Source organism: Suncus etruscus, chromosome 3, assembly GCF_024139225.1.
Source record: "Suncus etruscus isolate mSunEtr1 chromosome 3, mSunEtr1.pri.cur, whole genome shotgun sequence".
Taxonomy (NCBI): Eukaryota; Metazoa; Chordata; class Mammalia; order Eulipotyphla; family Soricidae; genus Suncus; species Suncus etruscus.
Window position 1 is genome coordinate 138,397,551 of NC_064850.1, and position 26,592 is coordinate 138,424,142.

The 26,592-nt window shown below is 38.0% G+C and overlaps 1 protein-coding gene across 2 annotated transcripts in view; it reads left to right on the plus strand.

Moving 5' to 3' along the window:
• PTPN2 (protein tyrosine phosphatase non-receptor type 2) overlaps window positions 1–26,592 on the plus strand; it is a 78,033-nt gene that overhangs the window by 50,122 nt on the left and 1,319 nt on the right. Inside the window, exons 5-9 of one of the 2 annotated variants that reach the window (XM_049770093.1) lie at window positions 184–321; window positions 8,803–9,012; window positions 10,730–10,882; window positions 15,790–15,971; window positions 17,267–17,368. In XM_049770093.1, the coding sequence (XP_049626050.1) occupies window positions 184–321; window positions 8,803–9,012; window positions 10,730–10,882; window positions 15,790–15,971; window positions 17,267–17,368 (785 nt within the window). Of the gene's footprint in view, window positions 1–183; window positions 322–8,802; window positions 9,013–10,729; window positions 10,883–15,789; window positions 15,972–17,266; window positions 17,702–26,592 lie in introns of those variants that run through there. The other variant, XM_049770092.1, reaches the window with a different exon arrangement.

A 26,592-nucleotide genomic window follows, 5' to 3' on the forward strand; every position in this document is an offset into this window, starting at 1 on the left:
AACCTGCTTTTGTGCCTTTCTCATTAAAATACAGTAAGCATCTCAAATGTAGTATGGATATTTGGAGATTTGGGTCCTTCAGAAAAAAATATAGCATGTATGTTTGTTTTCCTCTTCCAACATTTTATGGTTTTATAATGTCTATAAACTTAAAAATTGTATATACATTACTCTTAAATTTAGGTTAAATGTGCACAGTACTGGCCAACAAAAGACGACCACGAGATGCTGTTTAAAGAAACAGGATTCAGTGTGAAGTTTTTGTCAGAAGATGTGAAGTCATATTATACAGTACATCTACTGCGATTAGAAAATATCAATGTAAGACTTTTCATGTCCAATAGATTGGACTTACTATGATTTTTAAGGATTATTCTTTGTTACTAGATTTAAAGTTTGGGATTGCACATTTGGGTAAACTATACAGTCAAAAACTTCTAGAAACTAAAATTGTTAGAGTTCAAGTTAATATATAAGGAATGAAAATATTTTAATTAAAAAAAATACTTGGACATTAAGAAAAAGGAATTTAAAAATAGATTAGCCTGGATTTAAATGTTACTTTTGTTATTTAATCAAAATATGCTTTAGACCTGTTTCTTAACCTCCTGAAGACTTTTTCCTATGTGTAAAATGGAGATTATAGTATCTCCCTTTTAGGGCTATTGTGGAGAGCAAATGAAGAGGAATATGCAAAGTGCCTGATGCAGTTATTGATATCCAATGAATGACAACTGTTGAGAGTAGCAAGCAGGTCAACAAGGTAACTCATAGGAACATAGTTTACTCAAGCAATGCACCACAGAGAAATGTATCCTTGTTGGATTAGGAAAAATGGTGAAATAAATGTAGCATGACTTATTAAGAACATATTTGAATTTTTTTCTGAGACATATACATGCTATTCCATAATACCTAGTCTATATACATATACATAGTAATTTGAACCTGCTATTCTAAAGCTGAAGATCATGGTTCCCAAGCCTGCCAGGAGTGATACTTGAGTACTGAGTCAGGAATAAGCCCTGAGCACCACTAGAATGGATTCCCCCACAACCCAACTTTTTTTTTTTTTTTTTTATACAAATAATGGAAGAATTTGAAAAGAGAGGGATTCTGCTGAAATGCTATTTATTAGAAAGGAGAATTAGAACGTAGGAATATGTTTGGTTAATGGGGTTGGTGGGCAGGCCGACTAGGAGCTTGCCAAAAAATGCCTTCTGAAATGTATGTTCTCTCTAAAATGAGTTCTTTACTAATTAAGTGAATTAGGTAATTAACAAGTATCATTAACAAATACAAGTTTTTGGGGCCGGAGAGATAGCATGGAGGTAAGGCATTTACCTTTCATGCAGAAGGTCATCAGTTCGAATCCCGGCGTCCCATATGGTCCCCCGTGCATGCCAGGAGCAATTTCTGAGCACAGAGCCAGGAAAAACCCCTGAGAACTGCCGGGTGTGACCCAAAAACCACAAAAAAAAAAAACAACAAAAAAAAACAAATACAAGTTTTATAGAAAAAGAAAAGTATATGGGCCGGAGTGTTAGCACAGTGGTAGGGCATTCGCCTTGCACACAGCTGAACCAAGATGAATATGGGTTTGATCCCGAGCCAGGAGTGATTTCTGAGTGCAGAGCCAGGAGTTAACTAACCCTGAGCACCACAGGATATGGTCAAAAAAAAAAAAAGCATATGTAACTTTTTTAATTTTACATCTTTTTAAAATATCCTGGGCCTAAGACTTAGTACAGGTTTAAGGCATTTGCCTTGAACTCCGTTAACCTAGGTTTGATCTCTGCCCGTCACATATGGTCCCTGCGCACCATCAAGTGTGGCCCAAAATTTTTTTTAAAAAAGAAGAGGGGCCGGTGATGTGGTGCTAGAGGTAAGGTGTCTGCCTTGCAAGCGCTAGCCAAGCCAAGGAAGGACTGCAGTTCGATCCCCCAGTGTCCCATACGGTCCCCCCAAGCCAGGGGCGATTTCTGAGCGCTTAGCCAGGATAACCCCTGAGCATCATACGGGTGTGGCCTCAAAAACCAAAAAAAAAAGAAGAGGGGCCGGACAGATAGCAAGGTGGTAAGGTGTTTGCCTTTCATGTAGAAGGTCAGTGGTTCGAATCCTGGCATCCCATATGGTCCCCTGAGCCCACCAGGAGCGATTTCTGAACATAGAGCCAGGAGTAACCCCTGAGTGCTGCCGGTGTGACCCAAAAACCAAAAAAAAGAAAAAGAAAAAAAAGAAAAAGAGGAGGAAGATGGAAGAGGAGAGGGAGAAAAGAAAATTTTTTTGTTGTGATCTCTGGGAGGAGGGTGGAGGGTTATTATACCCAACCATGTTCAGGGAGGCGACAGTCCTTGTGACATTGCTCCTGGCAGTTGTCTGAGACTTTATGGTACTGAGAACCAAACTAGGGTCTCCAATATTAAAGCATACATTCTAGTTCTTTGAACTATTTCCCTGATTCAGAGGTTTTTATGCATCCTATAAGTACAAATTCTTACTATATTTTTTAGACCCTGATTGAACATCCCATGAAACTCCTAATTATGCCTATTGTGTAGTTTTAAGTCATCAAAGAAGGCTTGAGGTTGGGAGTTATAAGAGAATTATTTATAAGTTTCTTACTGTATTTATTTTGCACAGCTATTCCATTTCTCTGTCATAAGTGGTTTTGAGATCATCACTCTCTTTCACCAGATTTGTATTTTACCTATTCCCAGAAATGGCTGCATTTCCATAAACTTCTTGTGGTTTCTGAATAGATTATCTTGGTAGTTATCCCAGTTTTTATTTCTGTTTAAAATAGAGAAGGGTATAAACCTTTCTCCACCACCACCACCATTTTCTATTTAGGCACTATGACTTAAAACACTTAATAATACTAAGAGTTTCAGGCTTAGTGTTCCAACACCATACTACCGACATAAACACCAGTAAGCATCAGCTTCCCTCCACCTGTGTCTCAAGGTCCTATTCTACCCCACTCCCTTGGCATGCTTTTTGTTAGTGCAGTGATAATTCAGACCACATGTTTACAACATTGTTATCACTTCTCTTATTAATGTATACACAGCAACTTCAGTACCACCAAAGCACCCAAGATCCTTTACCAATGTCTATAAGTCATTTCTAGCCCACTGTATCATTTCTACATCTGGCCATTCCCCACCTTACTTGGCATCCTTGATTCTATAATCCAGGGTCCAGGTTTTGTCATCATTTGATACCTTCCATTTTCTTTCCTTATTTCTATGTATACCTCAGTTGAGTGAAGTCATTTCGTATTTGTCCATCTTCCTCTGCTCTTACTTGGCTTGGCACAATACTTAAGTTCTGTCCAAGTTGCAGTCAAATACATAATTTCATTTTTTATGGTTACACAGCATTCAGTGTAAATATGTGTGTGTACATCAACTTTTTGGTGCATTTCTCTGCGTGTGTGTGTGTGTGTGTGTGTGTGTGTGTGTGTGTGTGTGTGTGTGTGTGTGTGTGTGTTCTGGATTAGGTGCATGATAGCCAAATTGATCTGCAAATCTTTATTGAGATTTTGAACTGCTTCCTTTTGAAGGAGTCTAGTGGTTTGTGTTAACAGGCCAAAGCTTTATTTCCCTAAGTTCTTTGTAGTATAATGAAGTTATAAAGCTACATAACAGCTGTCCTTGACTCTTAACTTCTCACCTGGAATGAAGAGATTTTTTAATCTGCTTTCAAACTGACTGTAATTTTGGTGTTTTTTAAGTACAAGTCTTTTTTTTTTTTTTTTTTTTTTTTGGTTTTTGGGCCACACCCAGCGATGCTCAGGGGTTACTCCTGGCTTTCTGCTCAGAAATAGCTCCTGGCAGGCACGGGGGACCATATGGGACACCGGGATTCGAACCAAACACCTTTGGTCCTGGATCGGCTGTTTGCAAGGCAAACACTGCTGTGCTATCTCTCCGGGCCCCTAAGTACAAGTCTTATATAAAACTTATTTGCTATTCAGTTTTTCTTAGTTTCATTATTTCCCATAATACCTTTGGCCAGCATTTGGTTTGTAAAGTTTCAGAACACTTAAAATGCTGTCTTCTATTTCTCTTCACCTGTAGATTTTCCCAAAATAGGATGAGTGCCTGATTATGATGATGCTCAGCTGGGATTTGATTCAAAATAATTTAAATAATATGTCTCCCTCTTCTCTGTTTATATCAGTAAACAGAACCACCTTACAACCTAACTCTTACTTGTGTCTTAATAAATTCATCTGTGACACATTTTTTCCTAATAGCCATGGTCTTTGGTGGTGGTGGTATGTCTGGTTATACCCAGTAGTGCTCAGGGTTTACTTTTGTCTGTGTAGGCAGAGCACCATGCGTGGAGCTGGGGAATAAACCAGCAAGTGCCTTACTCCTTGTTACCCCTTTTCTTTCTCCAACCCATGGTCTTTGTATGCTATTTACATAATGTAAATGTTATTACTGACTTGTTCAATACTTGTATGTGACTATATTTTTAAGCAGTTCAAGTTTTTCACTACTCGTGTTCCTTTCTGACATTCACCAAGTTCATGTGGTTGTTTTAAGACTCAGGCATAATCTTTCAATCACAGAGTGGCCATTACATAAATCTAAAACACTTCCATAACCACCTCCTCCCCACAACATAGTTCCTGTCTAGTCTACTTCACCTTCAACTCCTACAGACGCCCAAGGTTGATCATATTAAAAGATTTGATAATTCTCAAGTAAGAACATAAACCGTAGGCTTAGCTATTCCTGACTTTTCTCTTGAGTTCTTTTCATCTTTCAAAATGAATTTCACTAGCTATGTATCTAGCATGGACAGTATAATAAACTTATCAAAAAATAGGGAACTGAGCAGTGACAGTGACAATATAGATTTGATACACTGAGTCTGTATTTAGGAATGAGGATATGTTTCCTTGGTTGGTATAGAGAAAAATTTAAATGAACAGATTAGAAATATGGAAAGGCTTACAACTGATGAGAATTTATTTGGAATGATAGTAAAGACATTTAGTATAGGTGTTTTGCAAATCATGTCTGTCAATTAATTATATGCCATGTGCAGGCCAATGTTGGGGATTTTACATTTATTATTTCATTTATTCTCACTACATGGTAAGTACTTCTTTCAACCATATTTATGGATGACAACCTAGATTATAATAATATAAATATTGGTGTTTTCTAAACATGTCTAATGTATAAAAATCATTGGGCCTGGTATAATAGAGCTATTAGATTGCTTATAATTATAATAATTTGAATTTTGACTTTATTCATAATAATCATAAACTTGAATAGGCAGCATACATATAAGTTGCTTTAGACTGTTGGTTGTTGTTTTATACTTCTCAGAAACATTAAATTTAGAACTCCCTTTTAAAATGTGAATGAGGTTTTTTTCCTTAAAAAGAATAGTCCCCATTTATATTTTGTGTGGTATGTCATATACATAAAGTAAGTTTGCTGGTCTGGACTTGGCTCGCATATGCAGAACATCTGGAGGATAGCTGCAGAATTGGGGTGCAGCTCTTGAATGTGGGATGGGAGACACAGCAGACAGGATGCAAAGGACTGGCAAGACATCACAAGAGGCCCCATGTGACTTGGTTACCAAGAAAAGGGTGCATTGTTGTTTTAAAATAGTTTGCCAAAAAATGTAAATGTAATGCTTACTTGGAATGAAGTTGAATTTTGTTTTAAACTCATTGGCAACCCAATTCTCTTTGTTTCTCCCCAGCATGAAAATGAGGAAGTCATGCATTAAACGTTTATTTTATACAAGAGTAGTCAGCATAAGTATTTTACTACTTGTATTTGAACCTTTATGATTCATATGATTTTGGGGGCTGGAGTGATAACACAGTGGTAGGGCATTTACCTTGTACATGGCCGACCTGGGACAGACCAGGTTCAATACCTCGCACCCCATTTTGTCCCCTGAGCCTGCCAAGCCCAAAAACAGAGACAGAGAGGGGGGGGGGGAGGGGAGAGGGAAAGGGAGGGGAGGGGAGAGGAGAGAGATTTGTTGGCTGTTTTTTTGAGTCTTGTTTTAATAGGACTAAATTAATATTAACCTTTCAAGAAGTCCTTTGGTCTATAAGGGGAGGTACAAATGATTGTTTTTCAAAAATTTATTAGTAAGGAAGACTGTGTTTTACAGTCATGAGCATTTCTGGGAACTGACTTTGAATATTCCAGACAGCATGACCTGAATTTGAAGGGGAAAAATTAAGAGACCACTAATCCTAAGCCAAAACCATACAGGCCAAGGAAAAACAAGCTATCATTCAAGCTTGTTGAGTAGCACGGTTCTTAGCTGGAAGGCGACAGCTACCCTGATCTGTATACACAGCTATTAGGAGCACTGGACCACAACTTGGGGAGCATAGCTTGACCACTTTGATGCGCCTGGCACTTCCCGTCCCAGACCTGGCCACCCTTCTCAGTTTACCTCATTTAGGCCAGCATAGATGTAGATTATTGGCCTTGCTATATGCGTTCCGCACTTGATGGCAGCTGATGACCGTAGTAGGGTATTTGTGGAGGGAATGGGTTATGGAGTGGTGATGGTTAAAAACATCTACTGGAATCTTAGACCGCATTTAAATTAGGCCTAGGAATAGAAAACTAGTACTCTGAACACTTGGGCTTATTAAGGGCCAGTCTCCTTAGGCCTTTGTAGATATTGCTTCTCTGTTTATGACTTTGTAAAAGGAATTAACAATTTAGTCTTAATTTTTCATGTTTTAAGTTCCTTTATAAGTACATTTAACTCATAAATGAAGTGAAAGGAACTGTCTCTGGTATATAGTTTTACAAGTTTTACCTGTGTTCAGTTGTGTAGCCTCTCATCTCAAAACAAAGATGCAGAGCAGTGTTATTACCCATCTAGCTTCTGGGTTTTCTCCTACTGCCTCTACAGTTAACTCTACCACTATCCACCAACTCCTGGCAACTAACTACTGATCTAGTTTTCTTTTCCTTTAATTTTACCCTTGTCAGAGTGCCCTCTAATGAAATATAGCATATAATACTTAAGAGTCTGGCACCATGTACTTAATTTAGAATTTAAAAGAAAATAGTTTACTGTCTACTAATCATGGCAAGCATGTTTATTAGCAGTAGGGATATCTTGTGTTGCTTTTAATATGTTGAGAACCAGTATATCATAGTGTTTTGGAATTATGAAGGCTGGCTAGTAATAGAAATCGATCACAAATCATTTAATTTCTTTAACATATCTGCACTGTGTTTTATCAATATTATACCTCATATAACAGACTGAGTCTTAGAACTTTTAATTTCTGATACTCAAAAGGAAGAAATTTTTATTAAAATCTAGCCATTTTCTTTGCATTTAGCTTTGAAAATTTATATTCAAAGCAAGTTGTTAGTCACTATTTTAAATAATTGGATTTTTAAAAATGATCCTTCAATGACTCCTTTCTCCTGAAAGAAGAAAGTACAGTAATACAGCTGCACAAGTTATGCAAAGACATACTAGAGGATTATTGCTTTGTTTACAGAAACAAGAAGTATAAGGCAGAGAAGTGTTCCTTGGGGCAAAAAGCATTTGGCAGGAGCTAAGGAACATTTTCATAATGAGTTAGTCAGAAATAAAAATCATCAGGAATATCCAGGAAATGATAGTGGATGCCAGGCAGGCTTTAAGGGACAGGAAACATTTTGCATGTTGGTAAACCACTTTAGCACATCAGCAAAGACATATAAACAGTTTTAAGATTGGAAACTATTGCCATGGGGAAAAGCAGCAATTAGAAGAGCAATTTCAATTAAAAATATAAAGATTGTTTTTTTAAATTAATCGACTTGCTCTTCTGTGCTGTGTATTGTCTGAAAGCTAACATAGAATTGTTTGAAAAAGTAACTCTCAAATTCTTAAAAAGAAAATCTTTAAAATCAAAATAGTAGGAAGAAATTGTAAAGATAGTAAAAAGAAAGAATTTATTATGATGAGTGAAACATATGATACAAATAAGTGGTTCAGTACCCATATGCTGTACCATACTGCTTCTTCAGGCTGAGCTCTCATTTTCCACATATGTAATGTTGAGTAAATTAACTTTGGCCTCTTCTCTCATCTAGAAAAATGTTTGTGGATTGAGTTAAAGAGCCTAAAACATGCCTACAAAATAAATGTTATACAATACTATCAATTGCTAGTATCTAATTAATATACATTAGTATTGATATCTTAACTATATAATAGCATTAACAATTATTATATATAAATTGTCCTAACAAAAACTTCCCAAAATTTGTAACTTTCACAAGGCAAATGAAAAAAACAGTACAGAAAACAAAAAAGAAAAACAGTACAAAAAGTCCGTAAGATTTAGTAGACAATGTGACCCAAAAACCACAAAAAAAAAAAAAACAAACAAAAAAAACAAAAAAACTATGCATTCAATGTTTAAGGAGTCACATAAATCTCATGGCTTTAGGTTGCTTTGTGTACTTCTAAGAAATGTTATAATGTACTACAATCTGGGGACTTGTGGACAAAGTAATTGTACATGGGTTCTGCCTTATTTTTCTTAATGTTCTTTGACTGTAAGTTCAATATTTAGGCATCAGCAAGGGGATTTCTTCTGAGAACTCTGTTTATGGGCGATTGTCCTTCCACTGTAACTTTACCTTGTCCTCTTTGCATCATTGTTCTCATAATTAAAAATAAAAAAAAAAAGATTTAGTAGACAAAACAGTCTTTCCCAAGTAGTTCCCAAGAAAACAATTAGAACTAACCTTCCCCTTCTCTTGATTTTTTACTTTTTAGACCTGCGAAACCAGAACAATATCACACTTTCATTACACTACCTGGCCAGATTTTGGAGTCCCTGAATCACCAGCTTCATTTCTCAATTTCTTATTTAAAGTAAGAGAATCTGGTTCCTTGAATCCTGAGCATGGGCCTGCAGTGATCCACTGTAGTGCAGGCATTGGACGGTCAGGCACCTTTTCTCTGGTAGATACCTGTCTTGTTCTGGTAAGTGCTTCTTTTTTGTTTTTTTTGTTTTTTTTTTTTTTTTTTTTTTTTTGTTTTTTGTTTTTTGGGTCACACCTGGCAGTGCTCAGGGGTTATTCCTGGCTCCAGGCTCAGAAATTGCTCCTGGCAGGCACAGGGGACCATATGGGGCGCCGGGATTCGAACCGATGACCTCCTGCATGAAAGGCAAATGCCTTACCTCCATGCTATCTCTCCGGCCCCTGGTAAGTGCTTCTTATCTCATCTAATTTTGTCCTGTTTGCATCTTTACTGTAAATTCTAAAATGAGCATCTTGGAACTTTTTTTTTTTTTTTTGGTTTTTTGGGCCACACCCGTTTGATGCTCAGGGGTTACTCCTGGCTAAGCGATCAGAAATTGCCCCTGGTTTGGGGGACCCTATGGGACGACAGGGGATCAAATCTTGGTCCTTCCTTGGCTAGCGCTTGCAAGGCAGACACCTTACCTCTAGCGCCACCTCACCAGCCCTGGAACTATATATTTTTTTAACTTAAATTCATGTCCCAGTTTTCCTCTTGCCCTCTCCCCTGCCTGCCTCTGACAGACGTTTTTCTTCTCTCACTCTCTCTTGCCTCTCTTTTCAAGTTTAATTACTCCTTTTTCTTTATCAGATTTAAATTGATCTTGAATTACTTCACAGACATATCCATCATTTCTCATTCCATCGTTTTCTTATTTGAAACTAAGGACAATATATTTATTTTATCAGAATTCTCATCTTTTCTTGTTCACTATGGAGAACTTATATGGCATAGGGACAGCTATAGGTACAGTTCTATTGTATTATTTTATTTATTTATTTATTTATTTTTGTTTGTTTTCTTTTGGGCCATACCCGGTGACGCTCAGGGGTTACTCCTGGCTATGCGCTCAGAAGTCGCTCCTGGCTTGGGGGACCATACGGGATGCCGGGGATCGAACCATGGTCCGTCCTAGGCTAGCACTGGCAAGGCAGACACCTTACCTCTAGCGCCACCGCGCCGGCCCCTCTATTCTATTATTTTACCACTCTGCCATTATATAGTATACTTCAATCAAAAACTGAATTGTTACATTTAAGTAGACTTTGGACATTTTTTAATTTCTTGTGTATATTTTGTTAATGATGAATGTTAAAACTGATTGTTTTTTACCTTTTCTCTGCCAAACTTGCTTTAGTACTATTTTTCTTTTTCTTTTGCATTTGGGGGATTGATGGTTATAATTGCAGATCCATATTCTAGGCCTGGTGCAGTGGGTCAGCCATATTACCAACTCTTCTGTCTTTCTTCTCCACCATTTTGAAATGGCTGCTTGCCTCATACATGAAGATAGAAGGGGGCACCAATCACAGTTACTTCCGCCAAGACCTAAGAAAAAGAAGAGCACTGACAATTTCAGTGGATTTATTCTTCTGTTAAGCTGTAACTTTATAAATGAAGGATTTTGTCCAAAGGAGCAGATAAAATTAGTATATTTTTTGCAGTTAATTGTGAATCTGCTAGTGTGCTCAGAAGTCTTTTGCTGTCTAAATAGTTGAGATGTAAGAAAGATGAATGGATTTGAATGGTTCTGATTTGAAAGAATTATAGCTGCAGTGGGAATTTTTCTTTGTTCTTGAGTATAAACACAGCACATAATAGCAAACTTGTACCAATCATCTCATATTGCGCTCGTTCTGAACTCAGAAGGCTTCACTAATGTTTACCTTTCTTGCAGATGGAAAAAAGAAATGATATTAACATTAAACAACTGTTACTGAATATGAGAAAATACCGAATGGGACTTATTCAGACACCAGATCAACTCAGATTTTCTTATCTGACAATAATAGAAGGTGCAAAAATTTTAAAGGGAGATTCAAGTATACAGGTAAACTTTCTGAGGGAAACAATGATGCCTGTGTGAAATACAATTAGCACCAAATAATTGTATTGCATTTAAGAACTTAGCCATCTTCCAATCTTCAAAAATAAAAATTAATATGAGAAATCCAAAAGGATACCTTAAAATTTAAGTTATTTTATTAATAATATATTTATTTAAGCACCAAAATTATAAAAGTTAAGTTTACTTTCTTATATGTACTTAGCCTTATAGTAAATTCTCTTGTTACTTAAAATCCCTAATGGGAACAAGGTTTCATTAAAGAAGGTAAATTTTTTTGTAAGGAAGTTTACGTTTCTTTTTTTTTTTTGTTTTTTTGTTTGGTTTTGTTTTGGTGTGGTTTTTGGGTCACACATGGCAGTGCTCAGAGGTTACTCCTGGCTGTCTGCTCAGAAATAGCTCCTGGCAGGCACGGGGGACCATGTGGGACACCGGAATTCGAACCAATCACCTTTGGTCCTGGATCGGCTGCTTGCAAGGCAAACGCCGCTGTGCTATCTCTCTGGGCCCGAAGGCTGTGCTATCTCTCTGGGCCCGAAGTTTACGTATTTTAAACTACCAGAAACATTATGTACTTTTGTTCTATTAAAAACATGAAATGGGGCTGGAGTGATAGCACAGTGATAGGGTGTATGCCTTGCACATGACTGACCATTAGGTTCAGACCCAGGTTCAATCCCTGGCATCCCATATGGTCACACGAGCCTGCCGAGTGTGATTTCTGAGAGAAGAGCCAGGAGTAATCCCTGAGCTACTCCAGGTGTGGCAAAAACAAAACAACAACAACTATGAAATGGAGTCTGGAGTGATAGTGCAGCAGTTAGGGTATTTGCTATGTATGCTGCTCACCTAAGTTTAATTAGCAGCATCCCATTTCCCACAGCGTGTCCCATATCACCACCAGGAGTGATTCCTTAGTGCAGAGCCAGGAGAGACCCAAAAACAATGAGATGGAATGATGGGGTATAACTATTTTACTTTATAATTATAAAAATGAACAGCTTGGGGCCCGGAGAGATAGCACAGCGGTGTTTGCCTTGCAAGCAGCCGATCCAGGACCAAAGGTGGTTGGTTCGAATCCCGGTGTCCCATATGGTCCCCTGTGCCTGTCAGGAGCTATTTCTGAGCAGACAGCCAGGAGTAACCCCTGAGCATCGCTGGGTGTGGCCCAAAAACCAAAAAAAAAAAAAAAAAATGAACAGCTTGGCCCAGAGAGATAGCATAACTGTAGGGCATTTGCCTTGCACAGGGCTGATCCAGGACAGGCGATGGTTCAATTCCCAGCATCCCGAGCTTGCCAGGGGCGATTTCTGAGCAAAGAGCCAGGAGTAATGCCTGAGCCCTGAGCAGCTTGAGTACTTCTAACATGAATAATGCCCCTGTTGGAAATATATCCTTTTTTGGTACTCAGGATTATTATTACCATTTGGAAAGGTCCATTTCAGCAGAATTAGCTTTAAACCAGTAATTGACTTGGTTCTACTGGTTGTATTATAAAAACAGTGAGTTCATATTGGGTACAAAAGAATTCAGTGAAAATGAAATTATATACTTACAAAATAAAAGTGTTCATTTACTTTACTTTTACCTTAAATTTAAATGCATTTGGGCATGTAAGAATTTTTTCAGGAATATGTATTTTACAGAGAGATTTATCTTGCATATGTATTTATAATAATACATAATGAATTTCTAAGAGAATTCCTGTCCAATGACAGCCATTAACCACATATTCTTTGAAGCATTTGAAATGTAACAAGTCTGAATTAAGATGTATCTAAAATTTAAAATAAATTTTTTAAAAAATATAAAAAATATCAATATTTTAAAATATTATTTGATAGTATTTTGTACATATGAGTTTAAAATACTGTTAAAATTCACCTTGTTTTGTTTTGTTTTGGGTCACACCGGTGGTGCTGAGGGGTCACTCCTGGCTGTGTGCTCAGAAGTTGCCCCTGGCAGGTTGGGGGACCATATGGGATTCCGGGTTTTGAACCATCATCCTGGATTGGCTATTTGCAAGGCAAACATCCTACCACTGTGCTATCACTCTGGCCCCTAAATTTTTACCTTTTTTTTTTTTTTTTTTTTTTTTTTTAAGTTTGGTTTTTGGGTCACACCGGCTGCACTTAGGAGTTACTCCTGCTCTTTGCTCAGAAGTCGCGCCTGGCAGGCTCATGGGACCATATAGGATACCAGGATTCGAACCTGGGTCTTTTCTTTGTTGGCCATGTGCAAGGCAGTCTCCTTACCACTGTGCTATCGCTCCAGCCCCAAATTCATCTTTTTTCAGTTTGCATATTTAGGGTTCCAGCCAGGACCTCACATTCTGAGTAGGTGCTCTACCATAAGCCACATTCTCACCTCCAAATTCACCTTTAAAAATATTAATAATTGACTTGACACTTTAAAATTATGTATGTTCCTCACATATTTTAATGAACAGTAAGTACTAAATCTTGAGATTAGAACAGAAGTCTATAAGAATTAAAGGTTCCTGAGATAAAAACATTAAACCTTATAGTTATGGAGAACTAAGGTTATTTTGTTGGTGTATTGGTTCCAAATTGTCAGAAATGGCTGTGATCTAAAAAATTTTATCAACTATATAAGAATGTAATAGGGCCGGTGAGGTGGCGCTACAGGTAAGGTGTCTGCCTTGCAAGCGCTAGCCAAGGAAGGACCTCGGTGGTTCGATTCCCCGGTGTCCCATATGGTCCCCCCAAGCCAGGGGCAATTTCTAAGCGCTTAGCCAAGAGTAACCCCTGAGCATCAAATGGGTGTGACCCAAAAAACAAAAACAAAAACAAAAAAAAGAAAAAAACAAAACAAAACAAAAAAAGGGCCTGGAGAGAGAGCACAGTGGTGTTTGCCTTGCAAGCAGCCAATCCAGGACCAAAGGTGGTTGGTTCAAATCCCGGTGTCCCATATGGTCCCCCGTGCCTGCCAGGAGCTATTTCTGAGCAGACAGCCAGGAGTAACCCCTGAGCATCACCGGGTATGGCCCAAAAACCAAAAAAAAAAAAAAAACCAAAAACAAAACAAGAATGTAATAGCCGGAGTATAAAGAATCAGTCCTCCTTGCCTTCATTTCTGTTGTCTTTGGGTATTATTCTCCTACTGTATTTCTTTATGTCCTACAAATGAGAGCAATAATTCTATGTTTATCCCTCTTCCTCTGACTCATAGTATTCAGCATGATATTCTCATGTTCATTCATATACATGGATGAACAGCAACTTCATCAGTAATTTTCCTGACTTCATCTTTTCTAATGGCTGTATGGTTTTCCATGTGTAGATAGACCATATTTTCTTATATCCATCATCTCTACTTGGCATTTAAATTGTTTGCAGATTTTGCTTATCATGAAAGCCAAATAAGAATAGGGCTTCTTTTTTCACCATGTATTTGTATCCTCTTTGCCTCTACTTTTAGAGGGAAACTAATAAATATTAAAAAAAAAAGAAGAAAGTTATTTCTAGTATGTTCACAATGATAGCGTGGAGGCACCTTCTTGTAGCTACTTGATACTACTAATTATTAAGTATTGATACACTATACAAATTAGAGTATATATTAAGCTTAATTTCATCATTTTACTTAGAAGGTTTTTGGGGTTTTTTTGTTTGTTTTGGTTTTTGGGCCACACCCAGTGACTCTCAGGGGTTACTCCTGGTTATGTGTTCAGAAATTTCTCCTGGCTTGGGGGACCATATGAGGTACGCAAGGATCAAACTCTGCTTTATCCTAGGTTAGCATGTGCAAGGCAAACGCCCTACCACTTGTGCCACTGCTCTGGCCCCAGGAGGTTCTTTTTGATGAGAAATGGGGGGGAATATTTGATAGGTACCATGTGAGACACTTCTTATAACATGCAGCACTGTTGTACAGGTGTGGTTCAATCTGAACATAAAGTTAGAAAAATGAGAAATAGGTTCACTCTACATAAGCTCTAGTTTAAGTCACAATGTGAGACCCTGGACAGGATTGTAGCTCAGTGCAGTTTTGGTATCTTGGCCTCACCAGTTCAAGTACACAGACTGAGTGGGCAATATTAGAGTACCTTCTGATTGGTGTATTAAAAGGAAGACATTGAAGGAGCTTGCTGCCCAGAATAATGACTAAAGGATTCTGATTTGAAGTGGTTTTGGTTTTCAGGCCATACCCAGTAGTTATAGGGGCTTATTCCTGGCTCTGCACTCAGGGATCACTTCAGCAAGCTCAAGGGACTGCAAGGGTACCAGGGATTGAACCCAGTTGGCCAAATGCAAGACAAACATTCAGATTGTGTTCAATCTGCTGTATTATTTTTTCAGCCCCTGTGGTACTTCTTTGTTTGGGGGGGGGGGTCCACACCCGCTTTGTCAGGGCTTCTGAATTTGTGCTCATATCACTCCTGGCAAGGCTTAGGGACCATATGGGATGCTGGGAATCAAACCCAAATCATCCATGTGCAAGGCAAGCACACTACCTGCTATACTATTGCTCCAGCACCCTTTCTGTGGGTTTTTTTTTTTTTTTTTTTTTTTTTTGGTTTTTGGTTTTTGGGCCACATCGGGCGGTGCTCAGGGTACTCCTGATTGTCTGCTCAGAAATAGCTCCTGGCAGGCATGGGAGACCATATGGGACACCGAGATTCGAACCAACCACCTTTGGTCCTGGATCGGCTGCTTGCAAGGCAAACGCCGCTGTGCTATCTCTCCGGACCCCTTTTTGTGTATTTTTTAAACAAGTTTTACATATCTCTACCTAACATCATGTCTGTTACTGGGTTTTTCTTGTTAACCAATTCTTAATTTGTCAGATATTCTAGGAGATACTTTAGTTAGGACTTGGTTTTATTATTTCATTTATTAACATAGTTGAATTTTGTTTTTCCTATATAGGAACAGTGGAAAGAACTCTCTAAAGAAGACTTATTTCCTGCTTTTGATCATTCACCAACAAAAATAATGACTGAGAAATACAATGGAAACAGAATAGACCTAGAAGAAGAAAAACTGACAGATGACAGATACACAGGACTATCCTCTAAAATGCAAGATTCTGTGGAGGAAAACAGTGAGAGGTAAGGTTATTACAGTAACATACTTTTAAAAAAATAAGACTAATTTTTAGTACGTTCTGTGACTATGAGATCATATAGGCCTTTTGTTAAATGAATTAACTAGATATTACCTATGGCTGTTTAGTAATGTATGATGACATCTTTAATCTTAGAGCTTAGTCCTATTAAGAAGCAAATTATTTCAGGGGACTAAGTGATAGTACAGTAAGTAGGGTGCTTGCCTTGTACAGTGCCAATTTGTGTTCAATCTGCAGCATCCCATATGGTCCCCTTCCACTGCCAGGAGTGATTCCTGAGAGCAGAGCCAAGGAAAACTACCCCAAAGCACACACAAAAAGAGAATCAGAAATGTGAGGATGCAGTTACTGTCACCTACAGGCTAGATAATAAAGAAAACTGAAAATAAGATGGGATAGTAGGAATGTTACACTGATGAAGTGGGGGGTGTGTTCTTTACTATAACTGAAACACAACTACAAACATGTTTGTAATTATGGTGCTTAAATATATTATGAAAAAAATAGGGCCCGGAGAGATAGCACAGCGGTGTTTGCCTTGCAAGCAGCCGATCTAGGACCTAAGGTGGTTGGTTCGAATCCCGGTGTCCCATATGGTCCCCCGTACCTGCCAGGAGCTATTTCTGAGCAGACAGCCAGGAGTGACCCCTGAGCACTGCCGGGTGTGGCCCAAAAACCAAAAGAAAAAAAAAATATACACACACACACACACACACACACACACACACACACACACACACACACACATACACATATATGTATATATTATGAAAAAAATAAAAAGAAAATGGAAGGGGCCAGAGAGGTAGCACAGTGGTGTTTGCCTTGCAAGCAGCCAACCCAGGACCTAAGGTGGTCGAATCCCGCCATCCCATCTGTCCCCTGAGCACTACCAGGTATGGCCCAAAAACCAAAAGAAAGAAAAAAAATGAAAGAAAGAAAGAAAGAAAGAAAGAAAGAAAGAAAGAAAGAGAGAGAGAGAGAGAGAGAGAGGGGGGGGGGGGGAGGGAGGGAGGGAGGGAGGGAGGGAGGGAGGAAGGAAAAGAAAGAAAACTTGAAAATAATTAGTCCATTATTTTGAGCAAGCACCATGTTTATTTTCAAGTTAACTTGATTTTGTTTCTGAATTATCATAGTACATCTCTGACAATTTTAGAATATTGTACTGTTTCTCCTTTATTTGCAGTATTTGAATGCCTTTGAGCCAAAATACTATATTGGTGTGATTAAATTCTGTTGTGCTTATTTATTTATTTATTTATTTTTATTTCTTCATAGTGTTCTACGAAAACGTTTTCGAGAGGACAGAAAAGCTAACACAGCTCAGAAAGTTCAGCAGATGAAACAGAGGCTAAATGAGACTGAACGAAAAAGAAAAAGGTGGTTATATTGGCAACCTATTCTTATTAAGATAGGATTTGTGTCATTCATTTTGGTTGGCGCTTTTGTCGGCTGGATGCTATTCTTTCGGCAAAATACCTTACAAATAAGCAATTAATTTTGCCTAGCAAGCTTCTGCACTGGTAGCTGATAGTGTGTGTTAATCATAAGGGTTTGTTTTGTTAACAACAGTTTTCTCATTTCCCAAAGGGCGCAATAGCATAGACACTAACCAGATGAGTGTTATATTCAGACCCTGCTCTCCATCTCAGGACTTTGCCCCAAGACTGTAAATGGCTATCTAAAATAAAGACTTTAATGATTGTTAAAAAATGGTACATTTTGTAGCTGTATTCATCATACATGTTTAGCATAATATTTTACTTGAACAGACTGATAAATCCTTTATCACAGGATTTGTTTTTAGAAGATAACTGGATATTAATCTGCACTTGATATAAGCAATAAATATTGTGGTTTGATTTACGTTATTACTGGAAAGAAAATATCTTTAATGTGTGTAATGTATAATGTACTATTGACCTGGGTATCAACATTTTATATTCTTTACCATTTCAGGGTAAATATATTTTATAAATACCTATTTAATCTTTTGTAGTTAAATGTACTTTATAAAAGCTAAATTTGGAAAATCTGTTACCATAAAATAATTGTATATGTTGACTCAGTTGTACTAGAAACATTTTCCTATAGAGAAATTTGATATAAGCAGATAGAACTCATAAAAGTGATTTTTATTCTATATTTGCATTTCTTTTATGTTGTACAGTTTTCCCAATTTTAAAGAGAAAATTTTTTTCCTTAAAAGTATATATGAAGGAAAAATTCCTTACTGGTTTAGTAAGTTGAACAGTCGTTCAAATCTATGTAAAGGTACGGATTTATTTCTGTAAAGCCCATTATCAATATTGTTTCTTTTTCATTAAATTCTCAGTGTAATATCACCCTAACTTACAACTGGGGTAAGTCATGATTTGGGAAGTAATAAACAGTCTTTTATTATCCATGGTTTCAGTTTATGAGACTGAAATTTTGAAGTACATTTTTTTCAAGTTCTTTCTACTTCAATAAATAGTATGACATACAACCTTACATTGTCCCTTAACTTTTTATGGGTACTTGAAATTTTATTGATTTTAGCTGTTTGTTTGAATGCTAGTTTTCTTCAAATCATAACATTCCATCCAGTGTTAACTTATTCGACTTTAAATAGTTGTTATTACTATTAATTGCAGGAATTATGAAATCACATTGTTTTGTGGTTTTCAGACTATACTTTTAAGGGGTCACCAAGAGGTAAATGGAAGGCATCTAGTCTAGTTTTATTTTCACCCAGATCATCTCTTCTTTTCTCTGTTTTTTATACTCCATAAGATTTCTGTATAAGTTTTAATTATTTTAAGGGAGCAATTACTTTTAAAACATTTTGAAACCATTGGGATAGTTTTAGTTGATGTGAGTAGCCTTCTTGAATGTAGGTGATACTACTATATATTAAATGATTTTTATAACTTGTGCCTGTGTCCTAATTCGGTATTATTGTCTCCTGTTACCTTAAATTGGAGAGGAGGTAAGAGGGACATTTTCTTGTGTCTTGTCTGCATTAAATCTGTGTATAGGCACCAAGACCCTTACAATACAATCATTATTGTTTAAAATCTTTTTCCAGGCCAAGGATATGGCTCAGTGGTAGAGCATCTGCCGTGCATATGTGAGGCCCTGGATTTGATCCCTGCCACCAAAAAAAAACTAGAAACAGAATTTTTTCTTTTAGTTTACTCTGGCTTAGCTTTGCTTAAATCCACTTTGTTCTTTCATAAGTCAAATACACTTAGGCCATATTTTATATTTCAGTTGGAGATGGAAGGCCTTACTTTAAAGAAAAGGTAAAAACATTACAGAAAACATACTGATAATTGTACACATTACTCTTTGTGAAGTAAATATGCTTTTATTGTTATTTGAGGCTCATTCCCAGCAGTGTTCGCAGCTGCTCCCCACTCTTATTCTCAGAGGTCATTCCCTGCAGTGCCAGGGATCAAACCAAGGCCTATTGAGCTATATCTCTGAGCCCTGTGACATATAAAACACATCACATATATATACATAAATGTATGTACACATGTATATGTGTGTTATGTGTGTATTTTTTTCATATTTTATTTTAACTAATTATGGAAACAAGTGATTTTACTTTTTTGGAATAATTTCTTCACTGTCGACCTGGAAGGTGTAGTATAGAAGAAAAGCCCAAGGGAACACTTAGACCTCTACTTCAGTGTAGCACGCACTTACTGATGATGTTCTACACGGGCTAATCACCTTTCCTACTCCACACAAATACTTAAAGATGGTTTCTTTAGTTGGTGGGTTCTGTGTACTAATTGTTGAACATACACAGCATCGTGCTGAGGCATTCATTGTTGTCCTCTCAGCCTTAGTAAATGAGATGTGCCATTCCTAGGAAGGGGAGCAGACAGCCACCAGGCTCCTGTCTTCCCTGATAACAAAGGAAAGCAGGATTGAACAGTCCTTGATGGATTCTGCACAGCACAGCCATCATTTGAGGGACCTTGTGGTGCCAGGGGTTGATTGAACCCAGGGTTGGCCACATCCAAGGCTGCCTGCTCCAGCCCCAAAACTGTAAAAAGTTAAGAATGTTTGCATTGATTTCTAATTTATTTGTATTCATAATTGTCCAGGCTAATTGGCAGTAGCCATTTTAATGCCATGTCCTCTCATCATACCGACTCGTTGCAAATTCTTTTCTTCCTAAATGTAGTCAGTATATTGTGCTAGTATTCTACTGATTTTTACCTATGCCTGTATGCATATGATATATGATGATTATTCATTTTAGTTTATTTTTACAATAAAATACCTTTTTTTACATTATTATCAGGTTAAAGAAATACTAAATTTGTGCAGAAAACTTAAGATAATGTTAGCTCATTGTGTTTTTCAAGGATATTTTATTTGCTCTGTTCTTTTACTCTTCTAAACATTCTGTTCCATATTATAGGATATTAACATTTCTACCAAGGAATAAGCAAGAACAGAGGAAGTAAAAACAAAAAGCTGGTTGATCTTTTCATTTTCATTTGGTTAATTTATTGTTTGTTGGTGGGGGGGATACCCAGCAGTGCTCAGGGCTACTCCACGCTGTGCTGTGGGGTGGCTTCCATTGGTGCATAGGACTGTGCAGTACAAAGGGCTCAAATTTGGGCCTCCACATGCATGTGGTGTACTCAACTTGTTGAGCCATCTTTGTGCCCCACACTTCACCTCTTTTAAGTAGCTCTGCTTAATGTTTATGTCAGAGGAAGAAGTTGTGGCTGCTTATGTACACTTTTCTCCCTCATTTTAACTGAACTTGAATGATGTTTTAAAACAAAAAAAGTAGATACTTTTAAAAATAGTTTGTGATATAGAATAGTTCTTAAGTTTTATAACATTCATTCTTTGCTTTCAGCATCAATTCTAAGTGATGGTGGCTACCATTTACTGATCATTTACTTATGCCAGGCACAGTGCTAAGCACTTTTCATATATTACCCCATATAATCCTCACAAGCTTTTGAGGTAGGTGGCGTTATTTTTAAGTTTATGACCAGCCAGGAACTTGACGTTTCTATATCCTTTTGTGGTGCAATCATTGAAAAGTCTTATATATGGTATATTTGAACAAATCCAGTCTTCTAAATCTTAGGTAACAAGTCGTCACTCTCAGGAAAATAACTCTGACTACATTCTGTATATACAGACACAGATCAGAACTTGGTTATATTAGAAGTGTTTTTATTGTCACAATACTGTTTTATTAACTGCTTACATTTCCAAAGTACCTGTTTAGTTATTTTACAGATCAAAAAACTTCGTTTACTTTGATTTTTAGTTTCAGTTAGAGCTTTTAGAGTGTTGGGGATGGGGGTTGGTGGGATTTAATGTTGTCTCTTATATGTGTGGTACCCTTACAATCATGGTCTGGTTTTCCTTACACCCAGACATGAGTCAAGGAACCACATTGTCTATATACTTTGAAATATTTTGCTTCCAGTGGATTCATGTGGGTTGGTTCATTGAGCAGAAACTGGTTGCACACTGGCAGAATATGGGAATAGAAGATGATGGGCAAGTTAGAGCTTAGTATGTCCTTCTCTATCTGATCACATAGCTAATTTGGCAGTTGGTGTTCTCATTTATACACCAGTAATTATACAAATTTCTTAGACATTTTTTGTGTATGTACAGCTTGGGTGATGTTTAGGATGCTCTGAGCTCAGTACTTGGAGATCACTCGTGACTGTTCTCAAGGACCATAGGCTCCCTTGCTCCCTTCCCCCACCCTACCCCACTCCCATGCAAAAGTTGTGCTCAGCCCCATTGAGCTCTCTCCAACCCATTTTCTTTTAAAAAATTTTTCTTATGGAATGGAGAGATAGCACAGCAGTGGGCGTTTGCCTTGCAAGCAGCCGATCCAGGATGGATGGTGGTTCAAATCCCAGCATCCCATATGGACCCCCGAGCCTGCCAGGAGCAATTTCTGAGCAGAACCTGGAGTAACACCTGAACATCGCCAGGTGTGGCCCAAAAAAACAAAAATTAAAATTAAAAAATAATTTTCTTATAATAAAATTTAAGTTCTGACTTAAAATACAGGTCATCTTTTTTTTTTTTTTAATCTAGTTAATTTTTTGCATTTGATTCCTTTTTTCCTTATTCCTATCCTCAAAGGAATAAGAGACCGTTATGGAACACCACCACCACCAGCCACTACAGCAGTAGATATTAGACATTACAGCTACCTTGTTCCATGGAAGTGTAAGTGACATCCTGCCATTTTGGAAAGACATTCTGGTCATGTAATTCCTCAATGTTTCTTTGGCCACCCTCAGTCCAGATACTTCACACTTTTTGCCTGTATTCCAAGTTTCTGACCATCATATCACCATCTCAGCTTTGAATTTAGTTACTTAACTACCTGTTTTCAGAGCTGGAGAGATAGTACAGGGAGCAGAGCGCTTCTCTTGCACATGGTCAACTTGGTTTCGATTCCCAGCACCCTCAGTGGCTCCCCAAACCCTGCCAGGATTCCTGATCACAAAGCCAGGAGTAAAACAAGCATAAAATTAAAGAATTAAACTGCTTTCTCAGGTAATGTTCTAAAGAAAACCTTGCAGGGAAATGGTATGGGTTTGACAATGTATATTCCTCAGCAACTGGAATTTTCTCAGTATTCACCACATTTATTTTGCTCCAGGATTGATCATCAGTATTGAATAATTCTGCACAAGTGCTTTCTCTCAGTCTTCAGAGAAACTGTTCTCTCATTTGGCTACAGGATTCTAGAAACTTATCTGGGGAAATTGTTTTTTCATTCTCAACTGTTGGCACTTTCCTTGCATTTTATTCTATGTATTCCATCACAGAATAGCCTCATACAAGCAGTGATTTATACAAGCTCTTTTTTTTTTTTTGGAAATTTTTTTTTCTTTTTTTTATTTAGACGCCTTGATTACATACATGATTGTGTTTGGGTTTCAGTCATAAAAGGAACACCACCCATCACCAGTGCAACATTCCCATCACCCATGTCCCAAATTTCCCTCCTCCCCACCCGACCCCTGCCTGTACTCTAAACAGGCTCTGCATTTCCCTCATACATTCTCAATATTAGGACAGTTCAAAATGTAGTTATTTCTCTAACTAAACTCATCACTCTTTGTGGTGAGCTTCCTGAGGTGAGCTGGAACTTCCAGCTCTTTTCTCTTTTGTGTCTGAAATTTATTATTGCAAGAATGTCTTTCATTTTTCTTAAAACCCATAGATGAGTGAGACCATTCTGCGTTTTTCTCTCTCTCTCTGACTTATTTCACTCAGCATAATAGATTCTGTGTACATCCATGTATAGGAAAATTTCATGACTTCATCTCTCCTGACAGCTGCATAATATTCCATTGTGTATATGTACCACAGTTTCTTTAGCCATTCGTCTGTTGAAGGGCATCTTGGTTGTTTCCAGAGTTTTGCTATGGTAAATAGTGCTGCAATGAATATAGGTGCTCTTTTTACTTGGCTTAAAAGGTTTTATTTATTGGTAACAACCTGACAATGATAAGATTGGGAGTAGCAGCTCCCAAATGGTGCTCAGGAAGCCTGGGAATTCGGAGCCATCTGGGCCTCTTGGAACAGAGAATACAGTGCTGCTAAGTCCCTGCAGGCGTGCCAAGCATCACCGGACCTCCCAAGCAATACTTCAGGCCTCCAGAAGCTGATGTAATATGTGTGGAGCAATATAGTGCTGTGGATAAAATCAGGGCCAGCTACTTGAAAGCCAGCCCTGTACCCTCTTCGATCCCAGATAGTGAAGAAATTGCTTAAAACTCTAACCATCTCTATGTAGTCTATTGGAATAATGAAAGTTCAGCCTTTTGAATTCTATTTTGGCTTCGTAATTAGGAGTGGGATGTGGTCACTACAGAATTTAGTCTTTTTTTTTTTTTTTTTGGTTTTTGGGCCACACCCATTTGACGCTTAGGGGTTACTCCTGGCTATGAGCTCAGAAATCGCCCCTGGCTTGGGTGGACCATATGGGACGCCGGGGGATCGAACCACGGTACGTCCTACACTAGCGCTTGCAAGGTAGACACCTTACCTCTAGCGCCACCTTCCCGGCCCCGAATTTAGTCTTTTTTGAGGCTGCTTTTATTACTATGCTTTTTTCCATTACATCATGTGTAAGATTGCAGGGTTTTCCCTTTACAAAGACTACTTCTTAAGGAGAATCATCAGTCTTTGTGGTTTAATCTGGCCTCAACCTTTTTAGACATGTTGCTATTGATTTTGCAGATTTCTAGTATAGTTATTTGAGTTGTATGAATTAAGGAGAAATCAATTAAGTTAGATTTTTGCCAATAAGCAGTGCTTTTCTCACATTAGAGAAGTTTTTGGATTCTTTTCAGTAAAATCCGAGTTTCTAGGGTAGAACTACTTTTGTTGTCGTTGAATTTGCTCTTATTTCAGAGTGTGGACTGCTTCTGGATAATTTGCTCTGCTTTTAAGCTGCTCCGGTACTCTTGTAGGCTTGCGCTTGAAAGAGTGGTGGGTGTTACGTGAGCTCTACTCTAGCTAAAAATAGGGCCCAGCATTGCTGATTCATTTCTTTGAACCCATTTTATTCTTACCTTCCTAAATAAATCCACCCCCCTAAAAATTTTTTTCTTTTAACTAAATTGAAATCCATTAGTCTTTTAATTTTTGCAAATTTTTTAAATGCAATTTAATGTTTCCAGGTTTTTGTTTGTTTTAATTTTGAGACACCTGGCAGTGTTCAGGAATTGTTCCTGGCAGGGCTCAGGAACCATATAGGTGGTGCCAGAGATCAAACTCAGGTTAGCTGCATATACAACACAAGTGCCTTAACCTCTATACTATCTTTCTTGCCCTTCTTATTTTCTTAGCCCCTAGAATACTGTTTATCAAAAACAAGTGGATTGGATTTTTTGGGGGTGGGCACATCAGGTTGTGGACAGGAGAGGCTCTTGGCTTTGCACTCAGGAATCAATCCTGGAGAGCTGGAGGGTTGAACTTGGAAGGCCACATACAAGGCAAACACCCTGTCCACTATGCTATGCTATGCCCCCCCCCCAAAAAAAAGTGGTGTTTTGTTTTTTTGTTGTTTTTTTTTTTAGAACACTGTCGAGTTCTTATAAATGATAGTTCATCTTTGAACACACTGCTGGAAAGGCAGCCATGTATATGGAAAAGTTAAAATTCTGCCAATCAACTCAAATAATATAATCGGGCTGGAGAAATAGCACTGCGGTAAGGCATTTGCCTTACACATAGCTAATCCAGGACGGATGGTGGTTCAAATCCCGGCATCCCATATGGTCCCCTGTGCCTGCCAGGAGCATTTTCTAAGAGCGGAGTCAGGAGTAACCCCTGGGTGCCGCTGGGTGTGACCCAAAAACCAAATAATAATAATAACAACAATATAAATTTAACCCACAAGACATCTGATAACCAGAGCAGAATATATCAATCAGAAAATTTCCTTGCTCAAGGTACACTTGACAGCTGAGACTCGCACGCCAGACTACAGAATCTAATCTCCATATCACAGACTTCCTCCATTTTGTCAGTCTTTTTTTAATGGTATATGTAGACCAACGAGTAAAGAACCATCTGACAATTGTTTGATTTGTTAAAAATCCAAAGTAGCCCCATAATCTTTGGTGCCAGAGAGAGAGTTCAGAGGCCCCTGCCTTGTATACAGGGTGAGTTAAGTCACTGGCACACACACTCACAGCCTGAGCAGTGCTTAGGTGCTTCAGTCCCCCTGCCTGGATTGTTCTTTTATTTTGCCACCACTGTAAAGCTACAAAGCAGTGCTGGGGAGGACGTCCTTGCTACTAAGAGTTAAATCTAGGACTTCACATCTGTAAGGCCTATGTTTTTTACTGTTTGAACCATATCTCTAGCTCCTCTTTACATTTTAAGGAGAGAGTCGAGTTTTTCCTTAAAAAAAAAAAAAAGTGTTGGGGGCCGGGCGGTGGCGCTAAAGGTAAGGTGCCTGCCTTGCCTGTGCTAGCCTTGGATGGACCGCGGTTCGATCCCCCGGTGTCCCATATGGTCCCCCAAGCCAGGAGCAACTTCTGAGCACATAGCCAGGAGTAACCCCTGAGCATTACCGGGTGTGGCCCAAAAACCAAAAAAAAAAAAAAAAAAAAAAAAGTGTGTGACAATTTGGACCACCACTAAACCTGAACTATTGAAACATCAGAATATTCTCTGAACAGAGCCATTATTTTGTTTACTTTTATTATGTTCTCCTATTGTCAAGAACATACTAGTGACTGTATGGGAAATAACTGAGTTATTTCTAAGCAGTCAGAATCTATATGAAGTCCCTGTCCTGCTTCAGCCACTTTGGTTCAACGTTCTGTAGATCCCTGCTGCAAATCTATAGTGAGTATTGAGGCTCACAGATATCTAATGAAAACCATTACCAAAGCATTCTATTTCACTATTCCCTTCATGCACTGTTACTATTACACTTTCCTTTAGTAGGAGTTAGTGATTAGTTTGAGGTCTTTCAGGGATTTTGACTAAATGTTTCTGCTAAATATGTAGGTTTGATTTATATATCATGTTAATATATATGGGAATTTAATAATGATAAGTATTTAGATTTGGAGTTT